This window comes from Rhinolophus sinicus, chromosome 8 (assembly GCF_057876585.1).
Source record: "Rhinolophus sinicus isolate RSI-liver-muscle chromosome 8, RSI-T2T, whole genome shotgun sequence".
NCBI lineage: Eukaryota > Metazoa > Chordata > Mammalia > Chiroptera > Rhinolophidae > Rhinolophus > Rhinolophus sinicus.
In genome coordinates, this window is record NC_142508.1 from 64,623,372 (window position 1) to 64,642,160 (window position 18,789).

General features: G+C 46.4%; 1 protein-coding gene across 1 annotated transcript in view; it reads right to left on the reverse strand.

Annotated features, from left to right (window-relative positions):
- Positions 1-11,412, reverse strand: part of CDH1 (cadherin 1) — a 70,139-nt gene extending 58,727 nt beyond the window's left edge. The window contains exons 1-2 of the mRNA XM_019756697.3: positions 11,253-11,412; positions 10,268-10,382 (exon numbers count right to left, since the gene is read on the reverse strand). Coding sequence (XP_019612256.3) covers positions 10,268-10,382; positions 11,253-11,306 — 169 coding nt within the window. The 5' untranslated portion in view covers positions 11,307-11,412. The remainder of the gene's footprint in view (positions 1-10,267; positions 10,383-11,252) is intronic.
- Positions 11,413-18,789: the final 7,377 nt, after the last annotated feature.

Consider the following 18,789-nt stretch of genomic DNA (forward strand, 5'->3'; position numbering starts at 1 on the left):
TAGCAAAATACCTGCTCAGAGAATTGTTGTTGTTGTTTTAATATCACCAATATGGACTGAAAAACTGTGAGTCGTCCAGCTTCTTCAAGACCCAGTTCTGTTCTAACATTTACTGAGCACCTCACTTCTTCAGGCCTTTCCGCAAATGTCATTCTTAGCGATGACTTCCCCAAATCTCTCCAGCCTAACACACTCAGGTCTTATCGCCCTTCCTGCTGTAGTTTTTCCTTCCATAGATCACCATCTATCTGCCTCCTCCTGTCTCCTCTGACTAGAAGGGAAGTCCACGAGGGCAGGATGTCGTCTGTTTTGCCCCGTTATATCCCCGATGCCTAGAGCACAATGCTAATGTTGGCAGGGGCTCAACATAAATTTGTGCAATGAACGGACAAATGACTGCCTGCCATCCAGGGGGACTTCTCTCCCTCTAAGACCTTTGGAGCAGGAATTATCCATTTCATTCATCTGGCTGCTCATAGGCCGTCTGGTTAGTTGTCTTTTCCTGCTGTCAACAGCGCAGACTTTGGAGTCCAACAGCCACCGGAACACACACGACCAGTCTGTCCCCCACTTTCTGTCTGCGTGACGTGCACGATCTTACTTAGTCTCTCAGAGTCAACAATTGTCACTTCTTCTCACTGTTTGTTGTGAGGTTTAAAGGAGAGAAGCAGCATATATATGGGAAGAGTTGTGGACACATAGTAAATACTAGTCAATAGCAAACGATGTTGCTTGTGATGACAGGATGAAACAAAATATTTTTGGTATATATCAAATATTGTGTGAGGCATATGGATACTACAAAATTAGTCATTTACCTGAAATTCAAATATAACTGGGTGTCCTGTATTTTTTATTTGCTAAATTTGGCAACTCTGCCCATTAGGTAGTTACCTTATTCTGCCATGTATAATGCACACTTTTTGGCCCAAATTTGTGAGGGAAAAATAAGGATGCACATTATACATGGGCAGTACTAATTCTGCTTCCCTGAAAGTTTGGGCCGAAAATGTGCGTGCACATTATATATGGGAGTGCATTATACATGGCAAAATACGGTACCTTCCTGAAGGCAGGGTGATGTTTCTTACATCAAGATTTATGAGATATTGCCCTGTAATACTCCCTAAATGAATATTTATTGATCAGATGGATTTCGGAGCGGGGAGATTTTTATCTTGGCCATGAGCTGATTGAGTTAGTCTTAAATTATAGTCTCTGAGTTTTTTGCATCTCTCAACAAGCTCCTTCCCGGCTCCCGTGCGTTGCCAAGAATGGAAGAATGGACACCAGGTCTTGAACAATTAATGGGCCTGCAGGATGCTGCAGATACCCAGGAGAAAGGTGTTGGGTGTATCTGGGAGCCTTGCTCAAGGAAGGTGTTACCCAGACAATAGGAAACCAAACAGATGGCCCTGGCGAGCTCAGATCTCTGTTTAGATTTTGATCTGGTGCTTCCTTACACCAAGAAGTGTGGGGTAGAAATGGCTCATCTGACCTTTAGACTCTAGACTGCAAGCTGTTTTGTGACAAGACAATTAGGTAAGGTTACACCAGGGGTGTGCAGGGCTCAGAGAAACCGCGGAGTGCCAAGCGGAGACACATGCCCTGAGAACATCCCCTCCTCCTGGCGTCCTTCCTGTGGCTCATATTGAACGAGTTCCCTCTTTGCTTTAAAACAGAAAGCGCAATTACACCTGAAACTAATATACCATTACATGACAATTGTATCTCCATTTTTGCAAAAGCCCAGTGGAATAGCTTCTAAAAGCAAAAAATATCTATAGATCTCTACATACACTCTGAGACCTCATGAATTCATTGAACATACTTACTGAGTACCTAATATGTGCCAGGCACTGCTCTAGATGCAATACAGCCTGTGAACTGAATAAAACAAAAGTCCCGGCCTCCTGGAGCTTCTGTTCTGGTGAAAGGAGTCAGAGAGTGGAATACATACATAGCGTGTTAGATGGTGAAAAGTGCTACAGAGGAAAATAAAGCAAAGAAGGGGGGAGGGGAGTGCTGGGAAAAGGAGTTACTATCTCAAATAGGGGGTTCAAGAAAGGCGTCACTGAGAAGGTGACATTTGAGCAAAAACTGGAGGACATAAATGAGTGAGCCAGGCTGACATCAGGGGTAAAGTATTTATAGAGAGCATTGACAGCCCGTGCAAAGGCCCTGAGGTGGGAGTGGACCTGAAGTGCTCTACGTACAGTCAGGAAAAAATGAGGGCAAGAGGTAAGGGGGAAGTTAGGGGGCAGATCAGGGAAGCCCTGAGTCACAAAAAGGACTTTGACAGTTTATTCTGTGTGAAATGGGAACCACTGGCCGATTTTCAGTTAGGATTGATGTTTTCTCATTTATATTTTAAAAATCATCGCTCTGGCTGCTGGATAGAGAAAAGACTGTGTTCGGGGAAGGGAAAGGGAAGCAGAGAGACCAGAAAGGAGGCTGTTGCAACAATTTAGGTGAGGACACTCTCAGACTTCTTTTTTGGGAAAAATTCTTCTGGGAACAGAGGTGTATCAGTGCGTTTGAATGCCAAGCCACAGAAACAGGTGTTCTGAGCCTTTAGCTTGCCCAGGTATCATATAACTGAAAGGCTTTCAACTTGTTACAAGCTCTCCTAATTATAGTCTGCTAATTATTATCCAGGCTTTGGCCAATTACCCATGGGGTCCTGTGCTGGCTACCGTTTATGATTTTGTTCCTGGGGAACAGGTTCCACCCTTCCAGGCAGGCCCCATTAGGTCCTAGCAGTAACATCCAAGTTTACTGGCATCCGGCATGTTCTTCCTCTCTCCGGGGAGAAAGCCACATCCAGACCTCTGCCTGGCTCACCTTAAGTCCCATAGGAACACGTGTTTGTTTAGGACAGTTCCCCTCCCACCTCCCAACCATGAATGCCAGAATAATTGTATTCTCAGGGACCCAGAAAGTTGAAAAGACAGACAGAAAGGACAAGAAGTGCTATTGACCTGGCGTTTAATGGGAAGAGAAGGTCAAAAGGGAAAGACGCTGAAAATCACCCATAAGCAAGAGACAAAAGAGGCCCTTTAAAGGCAAAAGGGGGCGAATTCCAGCATCACAATTAAAATTAGTGAGATGCAAAGGTATAAAAGACATTATCTTCCAAGGGGAAGGGGGGAATTCCTTTCTCTTAGAAAAGTGAATTAGGTTCCACTAGAGATCCAGGTTGGCCCCAAAGCCCAGAAGGGGCGTGGACGAGAGCACAGGTTACAAAAGATAAAAGTCCAAGGACTGTTGCCCCAGCTCTGCCACTACCAACCTGGGTGACCTCAAAAAGTTGTCAACCTCCCTGAGCCTGTTCCTTCTTCTAGAGTTGGGGACAATGACGGTTCCTGCCTTGGGCTACCAGGAGGCTTAATTAAACTCTCAAGCCTATGAGGTCCTTTGCAAGACCCACTCCTAACACAGGGTAGAAATAAATATTTATAGTTTAACTTGTTGGCCACGTCCAAATAGATACTCTCGGCATAGCCCTCCTATCATTTTATGCTCCAAGTTGATTAAGGAAAAACACCATTTTCCTATAACAAACTCATATTTAACCTGGTGCCCAACATTCTTCCAAACTCCAGACCTAAAATTCCCAAACACTTTTTTAATTAACGCTACCTATCTCTGGATCCTCAAACACTCAGACTCACCTTGTTCCCAGCCAGGAACTCATTTTCCTTCCCCAACTTGCTCCTCTTTCCCAGTATGAGTACAAAGGAATATTCTAGAAGCTGCTGGAATTACTTCTTGCTTAGAACCATTTAGCTGCTGGAACCTTGAAGTCTTTCCTCAAATCAAAACTATTTTGTGTTCAAAAAGGCAGGCTCCCAATACGTTTTGCTTAAAACGCCCAGTGGGACAGTGGGAAACAGGTTGTCTCCAGATGCTGATAGGGGAGCAAATTGCTACCATCCTGTGAAAGGCAGTATCTGTCAAAATTACAAATGCACGTACCCTAATCTGCAGACCCACCTGTGGAAATTTATCTTCTGTAAAAACACCAGAACATGTGCCAAAGGATCTACACATATACTACGTTATTCCTTGCAAGGCTGTTTCCTAAAAGATAGGACATAACCCAGTGTCTATCTGAGGGTGGGTTAAACAGACCACGGCACATCTATAGCTACCGAGTTTCCCTGAAAATAAGACCTAGCAGGACAATCAGTTCTAATGCTTCTTTTGGTGCTAAAATTAATGCAAGACCCGGTCTCATATTGTTAGATAAGACCTGGTCTTATAGTAAAATAAGACCGGTCTTATTAATTTTTGCTCCAAAAGATGCATTAAAGTTGATGGTCCGGCTAGGTCTTATTTTCGGGAAAACATGGTATAACAAAAGTAAAAAGAATGCGGACGTTCTATATTGTTGGGAAACAAAAAAAGGTATAGAACAGTGTTATCTTATGCTACTCTTTGTGTAAAAAGACTATTAAATTTCCGCTTGCATAAATAAATAAGACTCTTTCTGTATTTCCAAAAGGAAACTCTGAAACAGATACACAAGAGACCAATAAAATCAGTTACCTGTAAGGAACTAACTGGTTACCTGTGCCCTGGGGAAGACCTGGGTGAAGAGTGGAATGAGATGGAAAGGAGAGTTTTTCCCTTTTAAACCAAGTACATGATTTGCCTACTTAAATAGAAAGAGAAAACTCTATTACCATGTTTCCCCGAAAATAAGACCTAATCAGAAAATAAGCCCTAGAATGATTTTTCAGGATGACATCCCCTGAACATAAGCCCTAATGTGTCTTTTGTAGCAAAAATTAATATTAAGACCTGGTCTTATTTTGGGGGAAATACCTGTAGGCTAAAGTCCAAGGCTGAGCCCTGGTCTACGGAGGTACCCCTCCTCCTGTAAGCAACCCTCCTTTGTTCCAGAAGGCACAGTGCCAGACTGACTCCGCTATGCCCTGCTACACTTCTGGGTACCGGGTACCCCATTTCCTCTTCCTAGAGAGTCCTGTCCCCTTCTCTGCCCAGCTGACGCTATACCTTCTCATTCACCAAAGCCTAGCAGGTAAAACTGCTCCCACCCCAGGGACATCTCAGTGTGTACTAGAATTAATCACTGGGCACTTTAGTTCATAGATTTTCTGGAATTTCCCTGAGGGCAGGAGCTGGGTCTCAAGCCAGAGGGGAGAAGTTTGTGCACTGGCTATTTCTCTCTAGACCCCCTACTCCCACCCCATGCACGTTCCACTTTGTCCCATAGAGCTCTCCTTCATTGGCATGGCAGAACGACCAGCCTTACCCCCACTTCCCCATGAAGGGTGCCCTTGGATCCCTGGCCTCAGGGTGACAACCAGATACCCACACACTGGCTGGCACCATGTATTTACTCATTATACATTTGTGACCTAGCTGCTCGAGTTGTCCAGTACCACGTCCAGAACCCCACCCTCAGTGAATTAGCGGCAGGAAGGGAAATCTGTGTTTTTGAAGTACCCCAGATGATTGGATGCTTAGAAATGTGAGTGACCCAGTTCCAGGGGTTGAGGCAGAGGATTTTTGGCAACTGAAAAATCAGACCGGTATCTTTAAGCATATGCATTATGAAATACTTTTAAAAACCAAGCAGAAGCTGAAACATTTAAGGTCATCCTGACTTCCCCACCTTTGGTTGTTCCTTGTCCATTCTTCCCATAATTCTAAACAAGGTTTATGAACAGGTCCACAGGCAAACCCATGTCGGCCCACCCCAAACACACTGCACAGTGGCAAGCAAGAAAATACCAGAATTTCCTTTTCTAGAAAAGAGTACCATGGTTTAGTCACTGTTTGCACAGTAGTGTTTGCTTTAACACAGAAGCAGAGAGAGTGAGGAAACTGGTTTGGCTGGTTTGCTGGGCGGGAGGGAACACAGGGAGGGAGCAAGCACAGGTAAACTTTTGAACCAAACGGTAAGAAGGCTCCAAATATGCCAGGGGCTTTAACGTTTAATATTCATTGAGCACTTGACATACCCTATGACTTGGGTACTATTCTGCCCATTTTACAGATGGCAAAACTGAGGTTTAGAAAGTCCTTGGCCAGTATCCTTCAGCTGGCAAGGGGCATTACCTGTATTTCAGTCTAGGCAGTCTGACTCAAGAACCTTCTAAACGTTGGGAAGATGCTACCTGGGCCTTGGGGGAATGTGGAGGACTGGAGGTAGATTAAGAAGGAAAGGGAAGAGGAAAACTGCAGAAAGAGAGGGAATCTAAAGCCCTCCCAACAGTAACAAGCATAAGCTGAGGATATAAATGGGAAACTTAGAAACAGAGAGGAAAACAGAAAGGGCACCACGAATTTCTTTTTAATTGACCAAAGATGAAAAACACTTAAAAATGACTAACTGCTCTTCCATTTCCAGATTCGGATGTGAGGTCTCCTTTCTCTGCCCTCTGCAGCTTTCAGAGGGAAGCACTCAGTACACTGAGTTCCTGGGAAACACTTATTGCCCCATTCCAAGAGCCACAGACCCAACTCTTCCCTGCCCATTTATAGTCAACGTCTAAGGCTGGCCTGAGACCAGAGTAGGAAAAAGATAAGCCAAGGTATGAGGAATAGTAAATATGTATTCACTCATTCATTCATGTGTTCAAAATGATATCTGAGTGCTTACTCTGTCCCTAAGAAATTCGAGCCACCATATAGTGACTCTATCTTATTTCTTTATATCTGTCCCACTTGCCTTAACGTTCAGCCCACATCTGCTTTATTCATTACTGCAATCCCAGCGGCAAGCCCAGTGCTGGCACTCAGTAGGCACTTATATATGTTGACTAAATGAATGAATATGCACATTTAACGACAAACCTGTAAGTATTACTGACTCCCATTTTACACAGGGGAAACTGAGGCTCATAAGAAGTAAAGTGATTTACCCAAGGCCACACAGCTAGTAGCTGAAATCCAAACCTGGATCTTTCAGGTGCTTACTCACAGAACTATCCTGATCAGCCATATTGATTTCATTCCTCTCCTTGAAAGCCTAAAGCCCTGAGAGGAAATGGGAGTTGAGGCAGAGTGGAAACCCAGAAAGTCTGGATTGTGACAGGTGCCTCTAGGGGACTTTAGGGCTTTGGCAGCTTCTGGGAGATGTGAAAGCTGATTGTTTCAGCGTCTGGCTTATCTGGGGCTACGCTTGGAAGGGAATGTGTAACAGACACCAAGGTGAGCATTTCGGAAGAAAAGCCTTGCTCAATAAAAAGCCCCGGAGAGCAAACAGGGATTTCCATAACCACCTGGCAGAGAGGTAGGGCAGGAGCAGCAGCCAGCCTTCCTTAAATGGCCTTACAGGGCTCCACTCCTCATGGGACACAAAGGCCGGGGCAGGATGACCCAGTAGTCTCCTTCCCCAGTGAGCTCTGCATAACCCTTGTCACAGAAGTGAGTAATCGGGAAGTGGTGGTTCAGTTTGAGCAGTGGGGGAGTGGGGATCTGATGATGTAAGGTCATCCCAAAGCAGTTTTCCGTATTTGTTTTTGTTTTTTTTTCAAAGCCCAGTTTAATTAGGAGGTGAATACCTGTTTCCACCACCTTTCAGCACATCATTTAGAAAGAAGGGAAAATGGGTGTATTTAATCCACAGGTGGGTTCCTGTGAGCTAGAGCAATCCATCAAGCAGCCAGAGCTCAGACCCAAAATGTAAGCTCTGTTTGCCCAAGGCCAGGTGGCAGAGGCAGTAAAGCAAGGAAACCATGGGTTTCAAAGCCTGCTGCCCTTTTTTCCCCCCACCCCCCACAGTCAACTTAAAATTGAGTACAATATATGAGATGCGAAACTGTCTAATAGCCTGGCTTGCTCAAACCAGTTTGTACTGAGAAAAAGGAAAATAATCAGAAACGAAAGATGTTTGTTTGTTTTTTAAAACATTCTCTGTTCTAGAACCTGGAGAAAAACCAACGCAGTAAATACAGGGATCTCATGGAGCACAGGAATGACCCCAGCAAACTACCCCAAGGTCCCTGAATTCAGCCAAATCCTATTTGTGACACTCTGTGGTCACTGGTGGACAAAAAGTGACAGATTCCTTGTTTTCAAACTCCCATGCAGCAAATTCTCCACAGAGCCAATGTTTAAACCCAGTACTAATGTGGCATCCCTCCATCTTTCTGGATTGTCCAAAGAGAGTGAGGTCACTTCCCCCTGAGGTTGCCTGTGTGATTTTACCAGAAGGGTACTTCCGTCCTGGGGCAATTCCACACTGGATTGGTCCAAGGGGACCCTGTAGTCCAAAAAGCCCTCCAAAAGTGAAATGTCAGAAAATCATTGAGTGGGTGTGGGTCTGTGGACATAAAGGGAACGGGAACCGGTCACACAAGCAGTTTCTGGAGACCGTGTCTCCAACCAAGACCACCAGCTGCAGCCCCCCCCCCCACCTGGTCTGACCCATCTCCATCACCACCACCTCCTCCTTGGGGTCCTGCCCTGTCGACACCTCTGCTCTTCCAGACATACAGGGAGGAAGACATCTATTTCACAATGGACACCAATTCCCCAGGCAGCCTCTTTTTTTTTTTTGAGATTACTGAGGAGGGGAGAAAGCAGGAGAAAGACCAGCTGTGGTTCCCTGAGCAGCTTACTAAATGAAATTGCTTTATGCTTCAGTTTCCTCATCTGCAAAATAGAAATAACAATGGTGCCCACCCTTATAAGGTTCTTGGGAAGATTAAATAAGGTAAAATATGTGACGCACTTGCCCCAGAGTCCAGTTCAAAAGCGAATAATGATAATAATTATATTATTAATAGGTAATACGATTATTGGTCAGACATAAAAGCTTGGGGGTGGGGGATAAAAACCGGACTAACCTACCCTTGGTGCTACCAAATGCCTTGACGCAGGAAAACAATAGTGACCAGCACTTGTGTGGGGACACACCCATTTCTAACCCCTGACCTGCTCTTCAAAGGTGGGTCAACTTTTTATCCTCCCAGAAGCCAATCTTCACAGCCCACTGATACCCATTCAAAACATCCCAAATACCTAAATGCCCATGTCCCACCATGCCCTCGAAGTGAGTCCTAGAACATTCTCAGCAACCTGCCAGAACATGCAATACCGAGGGCAGGACTGGAACGTCCCTGTATCTCAGTTCATTCCCAAGTGCCCAGCACAGGGCCAGGCAGAACATCAAGAGATGGGCCAAGGAATGGTGGACCCACTGCAAAATCAGGCAGACAACACTTCCTTTCTGACCCAACAGAAAGCTCCACACAAACACAGGCCTCAGAAAAGCAAATGTTTAATCAATCAAGGTGCAGTTTTTCTGTTAAAAAAAAAAAAAATGCCGCCCACTGTTAGAACTTCCAGAGTTGGAAAACATTTTTCAGACAATAGTGTGATTGGAACAGATTTTTCACGTGGCCAAAGACACTGGAAGAATACACAGTGAATCCCCTCAGGGAAATTGTGGGTGATTTTTTTGTTTGTTTGTTTCTAAAGTGTTTCCTTTATTGTTAGGATAACTCGCCCAATCAACTAAAATCAAAAGGGAGGAGAAAGTGGTTTGTAGGAAATAAGCACCTGGGAATCAGTGAAACCAGAAGAGAAACCAACCTGCCCTTGCTCTCACTCCTGGGCCACAGTGAAGTAAAACAAAGCAAACTCTAGAATTCTGATTATCACAGCGATAACGCCCAGAAGTACATTTGTGCTACGTTTTTATTCCCTGAGTCAGAGCTACCAGGCTTTTTTTAAAAAACGATTATTCCTTTGAGAAATAGTACCTGTATCAAAATGTTGTCATCTCTATGAGCAAAAGCCACAGCCTGATAACTGAGAGGGCTCCTCAATCATCCCAGAGTTGGTGCAGAATGGGGCCTGGGAGAGATGCTAGTTCAAATTCCCAGGAAACTGACCCTGTGCAAGTGGACTCCACCCTCTGAGTCTTCCTTTGCTCATCTGTGAAATAAGAATTACCATTTCCCTCCTGCTCTTCCCACATATTAGGTTTGCGCAGTCTGAAACGACAATCTCTAATGTGGTCAGGACACTAGGAAACACACTGAAGGCTCTAATAAGTACCCTCCCCCCCAACATAATTAACCACACCAGGATAGCCACTTCAACCACAGTGCTCAATCATGATAAAGTTTAGATTCCTGTATGTGTGTAAATTCTAAAGGTGTCATTTGAGCCACGGAAAAAGGGGCTTGCCCAATCCAGTCCAGGGGAATGGGAGCGCAATTTCTCGGACCCTTCCCGCTCCCTCCCACCACCCGGCTCAGGGACCCCGGCGGCGCGCCCTCACCTCTGCCCAGGACCCGGCCTCTCTCCAAGTGCTGCCGAGGCACCGTGAACGTGTAACTTTCAGCGCCAAAACCAGGACGGCAGGGCTCTGGCTCCTGGCAGAGCCATGATGAGACCTGGGGTAGGGGAAAGGTATGGAACGGGGGTGACCTGGGGGGTCCCCCCCAGCCCACACCGAAACCGACAAAGCCGCTCCTCCCTAGCTCCCGGCGTCGGGATTGTGGGAGGGACCCACCTCCACTCCCCTCCACCCCGCCGGGCAGGCAGCCACGCCAAACTCAATCAGAGACCTGCGGCAGCCAAGCCCCCAGGAACGCCGGGGAGAGGAGCCTGCGGGGTCACCTCCTTTCGACCTAGCACCCCTTTCCTTCCCGGCTCCTTTTCCGTTTCACTGGAGGTGTCTTTATTCTTCCCAATTCTCGTTTCCTTACACCGGGAACGCTCCCACTCCTAAATCTAGTGCCTACACCGAGGGCTCTCCAACACCTTTGACCCCACTTTCTTATCCCGAGGGCGCCTATTTACTACCCTTTCTTTACCTGGTAGTTACCTTTATTTCTATTGATTCCCCTTTCCTTGCCTCAGGGATCGTTCCCACTACTTCTGGCTCTCCCTGGACTTGCACCCGGGCTCCCCTTTTCCATATCCCGACCGCCACCCTGCGCCACCGACTGCCCAAACCGCAGCCAACCCGGGGTCCCTAGAGCCTGCAGCGAGGCGCGCCCCCACCTCAGGTCGCCGCGGGGCAGTGGGCAAACCGCGCTAGTTCCTCACCCGCTCCCGCTCCCACTCCCATCTCCGCTGAGTCCAGGGCGCCAAGCAGCTTCCAGGCCGCTCAGGCTCTTTGGACTCAAACTTTCTTGGAAGAAAAGGGAGCGCGGACGACAGGAGAGAGGAAGGGACAAGAGAGGAAGGAACTTAGGGGCCGGGTCGCGGATGGTGGGGCCGGAAGGCGTCCCCCGCAAAGCTAGAGGGACACGACGTACCTGCAGCAGTAGCAGCAGCAGGAGCGCGGACAGGCTGCGACACGGAGGGCCCATGGCGGGCCGGGCGCGGGTCGGGTCGGGTCGGGTCCGGCAGAAGTTCCGCGAACACACAGGTGCTCTGCGGCTCTCGACGCCAGTGAGGGGGGCAGCGCCTCAGCCGCCAGGTGAGCCTCGAAGGCCCCGCCCCCGGCCCCGCTGATTGGCTGAGGATGCACCTGCCGGCCGCAGCCAATGAACGACGCGGCTAGGTCCCAGCTTCCTTTGCAGGCAGGGAACGAACGGCCCGCCCCCGATCCCGCCCCTCTGCCTCACATCGACCCGGCAACCCGCAGGCCCGGCGGTTGGTAGAGTCAGGGTTGCGTGCAGGGGCTCCAGGATTCCGATTACCTCCAGGTTCGCGTCCCGGCCTCGCGGTGGGTGCACACTAGCACCTGGGCTTTACCCTTTATCTAGTTCTTTTTAACTGCAGGTCTCCACCGGTTTGTGAGTCTGCAAATCAGTTCATTGGGCAGCACCCACCTTTCTAAGCCTGTTTCTCCACCTTCCAAATGAGAATATTAATCACAAATGCCTCCCTAAATTGTTGTGAAGTTGACATACAATAAGAACAATATTTCCTCACCATAAAAGCTCTGTACAGATGTAAATGATAATAGTAACAATAGATGCTGGGCATTGCAAGTTACTGCACCACGCTGTGCTAAGCATTTGACATTGGCCATCTCATTTAATCTCATCTCCAAACAACCCCAGAGCTGTGTTATTATTCCCATTTGATAGACAGGCAACTGAGGCATAAAGAATTTGAGGCCAGTAGGAAATGGTAGAGGGCAGGAACCCAACCTCCTGATTCCAGGGCCATTTCTTCTATTAGCTTCACCTCATGTGGCCCTGGATAGTCTTCAAGCTGGAGTTGTAGTTTTCAATCTGTCCTGTAAATGTTGACCTGCCAGAGACCCATTAGAGATTATTCAAACCTATTATTTGCAAATAACTTTCAATGTCCCATAGCAAGTCAATGTCAAAGCCAAGACTAGAACCCAAGATCTCCTGATCCCCAGACTGGGGCTCTTACCACACCACAGCAACCACTTCCTTTTCTAGAGAATTCTATCCCCAGTAAAATAATTTTAGGATCCAAAAAAAGAAAAAATGCAAATGTTAGGTCAGACATCGTCCCTGTCTGACTGCCAGGGGCCGGCCACATCTATGTGTTTTGCCTACCCTGACAAGGATACCATCTTTCCCTTCACTCTGCAAGCATGGTCAGAACTGCAAAACAGTGTGCGGAGTCAGCTGCTCACTAGCTGTGACCTTGGGCAAGCCCATGTTGTCATCAGTACAAATGTGTTGAGAGGAGCTGAGGCAAGAAAATCACTAAACAGAGTACTTGGCATCTAGTAGCAACTAACTGCTCAATAAATGTTTAGTGTGGAGGTCGTTCTTTGGAAACGACTACCTCCTATCCCCTTCCTTATGGGGAAAGGTCATGTTTAGAATATTCCATCCAGAGCTAAAGGTAAATATGAGTCCACTGAAGCTACTTTCTCAACCCCAGAGGAGAGGCGGTGTCTCAAACCAAGACACTATTTCGGGTCAGCTCAGCCCCTCCCCCCAACTTGTCCCCTCAGTTTTAATGGGTTTCTGAGCACACGCCCAGGCCATTTAGATTTCTGCATCTTGTCTTTCTCTGCCTCTTAACCCACCAGGAGGCTCAAAGGGAAAAGGCTCCAGTATTTCCTTTCCCACTGAGGCTCCTGCTGGACTGTGCATTAAACAAGATAATGGAAATACAGAAAGAGGCGTTTCCCCCATGGGGCAGCCTTGTCCGTTTATTTTTTTTCTCCCAGTTATGTAAAAATACATATTTTATACCATCACTCATCCCAGGGAGCCTTTAGGGCTTTGCTTTCCTCCGTCCAGCAAGCCCTGGCCTTGGAACTCCGCAGCGACTCTCATCGACTCTTCCATTACACTCTGATAATTCAATAAAAAGGATTTTAGAAAACAATTAGGGGCAGTGAGGACAGGTTAGGAGAGACGTTCTCTTCAGACTTCTCGGCAAGTCCTTCTCTAAGCTCCAGGGAGTTGGCCGTGAAGGGCTGCCCTCTCTCAGCTGTCCAGGGTGAGGAGGGGAAACACAGAGGTGCCCTGTGCAGATGCGGCATTGTGTGACTGTGGGCCTCAGTTTCCTCTTCCAGCAAAAAAGGAAACGTCAATTCTGAGGATCAAATGAGCAGGCGAAGATGAGCCTGTGCTGCTGATGTTGAGCTATGCGGCTGATGGCGTTGGATCTCAGGCTGATGGAGGATTCAAATTCCTGTTCTGCCACTAGCTGGGGAGTATGTCCCTTGACCTCTTCAAGTCTGTTTCCTCATCCATAAAACGGGGATGTTAATAGCATTTAATTCACAAGGTTCTTATAAGTGCCCTAAAGTTAGCTGTTAGCACTCTTGGCTCAGTACATTCCTTTCCTTCACCAGTTCTAAGCAAAATTGTGATCCCTCCTGAAGCCTCCCCACCCCCCACCATCAAAGTCTCAGGCTATCTCTGGCCTCTGCTCAGAAAACTTTCACACTGACTGGTTAGTCATTTCAACCCTCCCAGGGTCATTTGCATTTTAAAGAGGGTTCTGAGGTGTGCTTCTTTCAAAGAATGAAAACTCTGGAGCTAGTAAACTTCGCCCAGGGTTCTTAACCTGGTGTCGGTGATGGACTGAGGGTGGGGGTAGGGGGGTTGTGGAACCCCTGAGATTATTGCAAGTGCTGAGGTCCAATGCCTTCATTAGCGTCACAACTGGAGTTAAGAAAAATCAAAACCTTCGAGTTGCGATCTCTTTGAGGGCCCGTCTAATGTTAATGGTAGAATTTCAGGCATCAACAGGAGAAAGAAATGTTCACCAGAGTCCTTGCCAGTTGCCCCTCCAGGTAGATGACAGACCCCACCACTGGTGCTAACTGGGCATCCACCCTTGGGATGACAAACTCCAGGTTTCTTCATTGCAGGCTGTGTCTCAGATGGACGTTCACTTCCTGGATGTGCTGGCAACTGGTCAGCCAGAGATTAAATGATTAATCCCCTGGGCAGTCCTGGTCCCTTTCAGCTCCTGGCAAAAGGCGGTAATAATATAATAGTACCCTGACTGTGTGGAGCACCCGTGCCCCAGGCTCTGCTGAGAGGAACCCAACCCCCCAGCTGGCTGGGAGGAATCCTAGGGAAATTGGAGTTGCTAGGGGTTGTAGCCAGATCAGGCTCACAGCGGTGTAGGGAGAGGAGAATCCATTCTACCTGTTCCTGGGGGCTCCTGACACCTCTGCGGGGCTGGGCTGCCTGCCAACACGCAGGGGAGGAAACTGGATATTCTGCTTCTGCCTTCTGACAAAATGATGGCAACTGATAGGGGTGCCGCCCTTTATGGCTCAGCCACTCCCGTCTGCAAAAAAACTGTTTTATTTCAAACACTAAGTAAAGAAAACAGTAAAATGTATATCATGTGTAGTGTAATGAAACACCATGTATCTATCGTCTAGCGCCAACAGTTATTTTTTTTGTAATTTATATATTTTTATAATTTGTAAACTTTGTAATTGTATCAAACCTTGTTTCATCGTTTCACCCCTGTATTTTTTTTAAATTAAGGCTATTTTTTGAAGAGCTGTGTTAGGTTCACAGAAAATTTGAGAGGAAGGTACAGAGATTTCCTATGTCCCCCTGCCCCACACATACATAGCCTCCCCTTCGGAGAGGTGCATGTGTTAGAATTGATGAACCTACATTGACACATCATAATCACCCAAAGTGCATAGTTTATATTACGATTCATTCTTGATGTTGTACATTCTATGGATTTGGACAAACGTATGACATGTATCCACCATTACAGTGCCATACAGAGTCCCTTCACTACCCTAAAAATCCTCTCTGCTCTACCTGCCTGTTCATCCCTCCCGCCCCCCGACTCATGTAAACCTCTGATCTTTTTACTGTGGCCATAGTTTTGCCTTTTCCAGAATGCCATAGCGTTGGAATCATAAGGTATGTAGACTTTTCACTTAGTAGTATGCATTTAAGTTTCCTCCACGTCTTTTCATGGCTTGATAGCTCATTACTTCCCGTAGCATCGTATCAGGAAGCCAGAAATTGTCTGGTTGACTCTATTAGAATAACTAAGTTTCAGTTGGTGCCAACTGATCCCTCCATTATCAAGTTCTCCACCAGCCTTTCACCTTGTGGTTTTAGCACCGCGGATGATGGCTGTCCAGATCCTTTAGCTCACTGGGCAAACAACAAACATTTATTAAGCACCTCCATGTGCCAGGCACCCGGCTTAACACTGGGGACACTGAAATAAACAAAATGTGGTCCCTGCCCTTAAGCAGCTCATAGATAGTGCGAGATGCAGACAGGTAAACATTCACCCATTTATTTATTAAATATTATCGATTGCAGACTATGTAACAGGCATTGTGCTAAATACCAGTAATTGCAATATACTGTGTAATAAAAACGATAGCTACCATTTATTGGAGCTTACCATACTCTATATGGCTTCTCACAAGTCCTCAGACAGCCCTTTGAGTGCTATTACTACAACCATTTTACAGATTTGGAAGCAGGGGCTCAGAGAGGTAAAGAGATTTGTCCAGGGTTACACAGTAAAAGTGACAGAATTGGAATTTTTTTTTTAATTTATTGGGGTGACTATTGTTAATAAAATTACATAGATTGGGCCGGCCCGGTGGCTCAGGTGGTTAGAGCTCTGTGCTCCTAACTCCGAAGGCTTGCCGGTTCGATTCCCACATGGGCCAGTGGGCTGTCAACCACAAGGTTGCCAGTTAGATTCCTCGACTCCCGCAAGGGATGGTGGGCAGCGCCCCCTGCAACTGAAATTGAACATGGCACCTTGAGCTGAGCTGCCACTGAACTCCTGGATGGCTCAGTTGGTTGGAGCGTGTCCTCTCAACCACAAGGTTGCCAGTTCAATTCCTCGACTCCAGCAAGAGATGGTGGGCAGTGCCCCCTGCAACTAGCAACGGCAACTGGACCTGGAGCTGAGCTGTGCCCTCCACAATTAAGACTGAAAGGACAACAACTTGAAGCTGAACGGCACCCTCCACAACTAAGACTGAAAGGACAACAACTTGACTTGGAAAAAAGAACTCCTGAAAGTACACACTGTTCCCCAATAAAGTCCTGTTCCCCTTCCCCAATAAAATCTTTAAAAACAAAAATTACATAGATTTCAGGTATACAATTCTGTATTACATCATCTATAAATCCCATTGTATGTTCACCACCCAGAGTCAGTTCTCCTTCCATCACCATATATTTTCAGAATTGGAATTTGAACCCAGGGCCACTGGCCTCCAAAGACTCTTAATCTCCATGTTGTACTGCTAAGGTCAGGGCAGGCTTTTATTTCCAGATGCCACTTGAACTGAGAGGCAAACTGCTTCACTTAGCAAGAAATGGTCTGTCCAGTTGACCTGAAATTGCAGACCCCAAGGCAGCCAAGAGAAGGTGACAGGAGCACAGGCTGAGATGCTATTGTTCAGCCAGGCTGGAGCTTCCAGTACAGCGAGGGGTGGGGTGGGGAGTGATGATGAGAGCTGGAACCACGGGGGCAGGCCCTGGGCTGGATCATTTGGCCCTCCAGCCGACAGAGCAGAAGGTACTCTTGCCCATTTTCCAGAGGATGGGACAGAAGCTCAGATCGATGAACAGCCAGGTCATGGCAGAGGTAGGGTGGAGGCTGGTGTTCCAGGTCCAAGGCCAGTATGGTAAACTGGTTCCCAGCATGGACAGTGGAGCCGCACTGCCTGGGTCTTAATCCTGCTCCTCCACTTGCTAGTTCTAAGCCTTTGAACAAGTCACTTAAACCCTCTTTGGACCTCAATTGCCTCATCTGTACAAATGGGGATAATAATAGCACCTACTTTATTGGATGATTTCCAGAATTAAGTGAAATAACCTAAGTAAATGTGACAGACACGAAGTGCTAAATAAATATTCACTGTTATTATTTTCACATTCCATGATGCTCAGGGGTTAGGGCTTTCCCTGAGTGGACTCCATGGGCAGCAGGCTCCCTCCGGCCTAACTCACCCTCTCCTAATCCCACTGAGAGGGGAGGAGCCTGCTGCCATGGAGCTCCACGGCTGACTGAGTGCCTTCTCTTTGCACAGACACCTTTGTACCTGGTGACTCAATAAAGACAGATAAGGTGCCGCAGAATAGCTGTCGGGCCCCACAGATCTGTCGCTTCCTGTTTCCCACCTGTGAGCAGTGAAGGCCCCACCCTTCCTCTCAGAGCCAAGGACACTGTCCATAGGGAAAGGGGAGATAAAGCTTACCTCCAGGTTTGACAAGGCCAACCCTCTCCTTGCTCAATAGCCAATGAAATCACTCCCTGCCAAATTCAGCCTCTCCCAAGTCAAGGATACTTGGAAACAAAGGGCTTTTACTTCTTATCATCATGATATTGCTTTATTTTCTTAGTTGATGCCCTTGCATCCTTAATTTGAAGGCCTCACAGTTTAATTTCTCTTTAAAAAGGAAATATGGGGCTAACACAATGTATTTATCAAATTCCTGGAGGTGGCTAGAACACAGGGTAGGGGCTTGATCTCGTGACTTTAAGCAAAATATCTTTCCTTCCCTAAGTCTCAGTTTCCGGTCTGTAAAATGACCCAGTTGGTCTGGAAGGATCATTTCATTTTCTTCTGCCTCTAAAAATTCTTGATTTTGAGCTTCTTGAGATGGGGAACTGTGTCACTGGCCAGGTTCACATTCCTTCTCTTAGGGGCCAAGAGTTCTCACGTGAGTAATATTTATTGCTTTCCAGTTTTTAGACTCAACCTCCAGACGAAGCACAAAAGACTTATAGTTACAGAAAACACAAATATGAATAATTATAACTAGTAAAAATTGGGAATTGCTTGAGAAGGAAGCTGAGAAGCTTGATAAGGACCTTATATCCTCATTCTCCAACAGTATTTCTCTGGAGAAGGAAATTTGGGGTGAGTGGTGAGTTCACAATTATTCATTATATTTGGGGTGAGTGGTGAGTTCACAATTATTCATTATAAATAATATATGTGATATATTATACTCCTTTTGTTTCAAATATTGTATCTTTAAAAGATAAAGAAAAATCAATAAGGGCAGAAGAAAATTGAAGATACAAGGAATGAAAGAACTAGATATAGCAAAAATAAAAAATTATTTTTAAAAAAAGTTTGGTCTCTTCCTACACAAGTGCAAACTTATTGTAACTATGGTGAGCATTGAACCCTTTCTGGAAATAATCTAAAATGGATTGAGGTGGGGTGGGGGTTGGCAAAGCAAGGGAATGAAGTTCTGATACCTGCTACAGCATGGATGTACCTTGAAAACATTGTGCTAAGTGAAAGAAGCCAGACACAAAAGACCACATATTATATGAGTCCACTTTATGAAATTTCCAGAATAGGCAAATCTATAAAGATAGAAAATAGATTAGTGGTTGCCTTGGGCTGGTCAGGATTGGGGAGTAGGA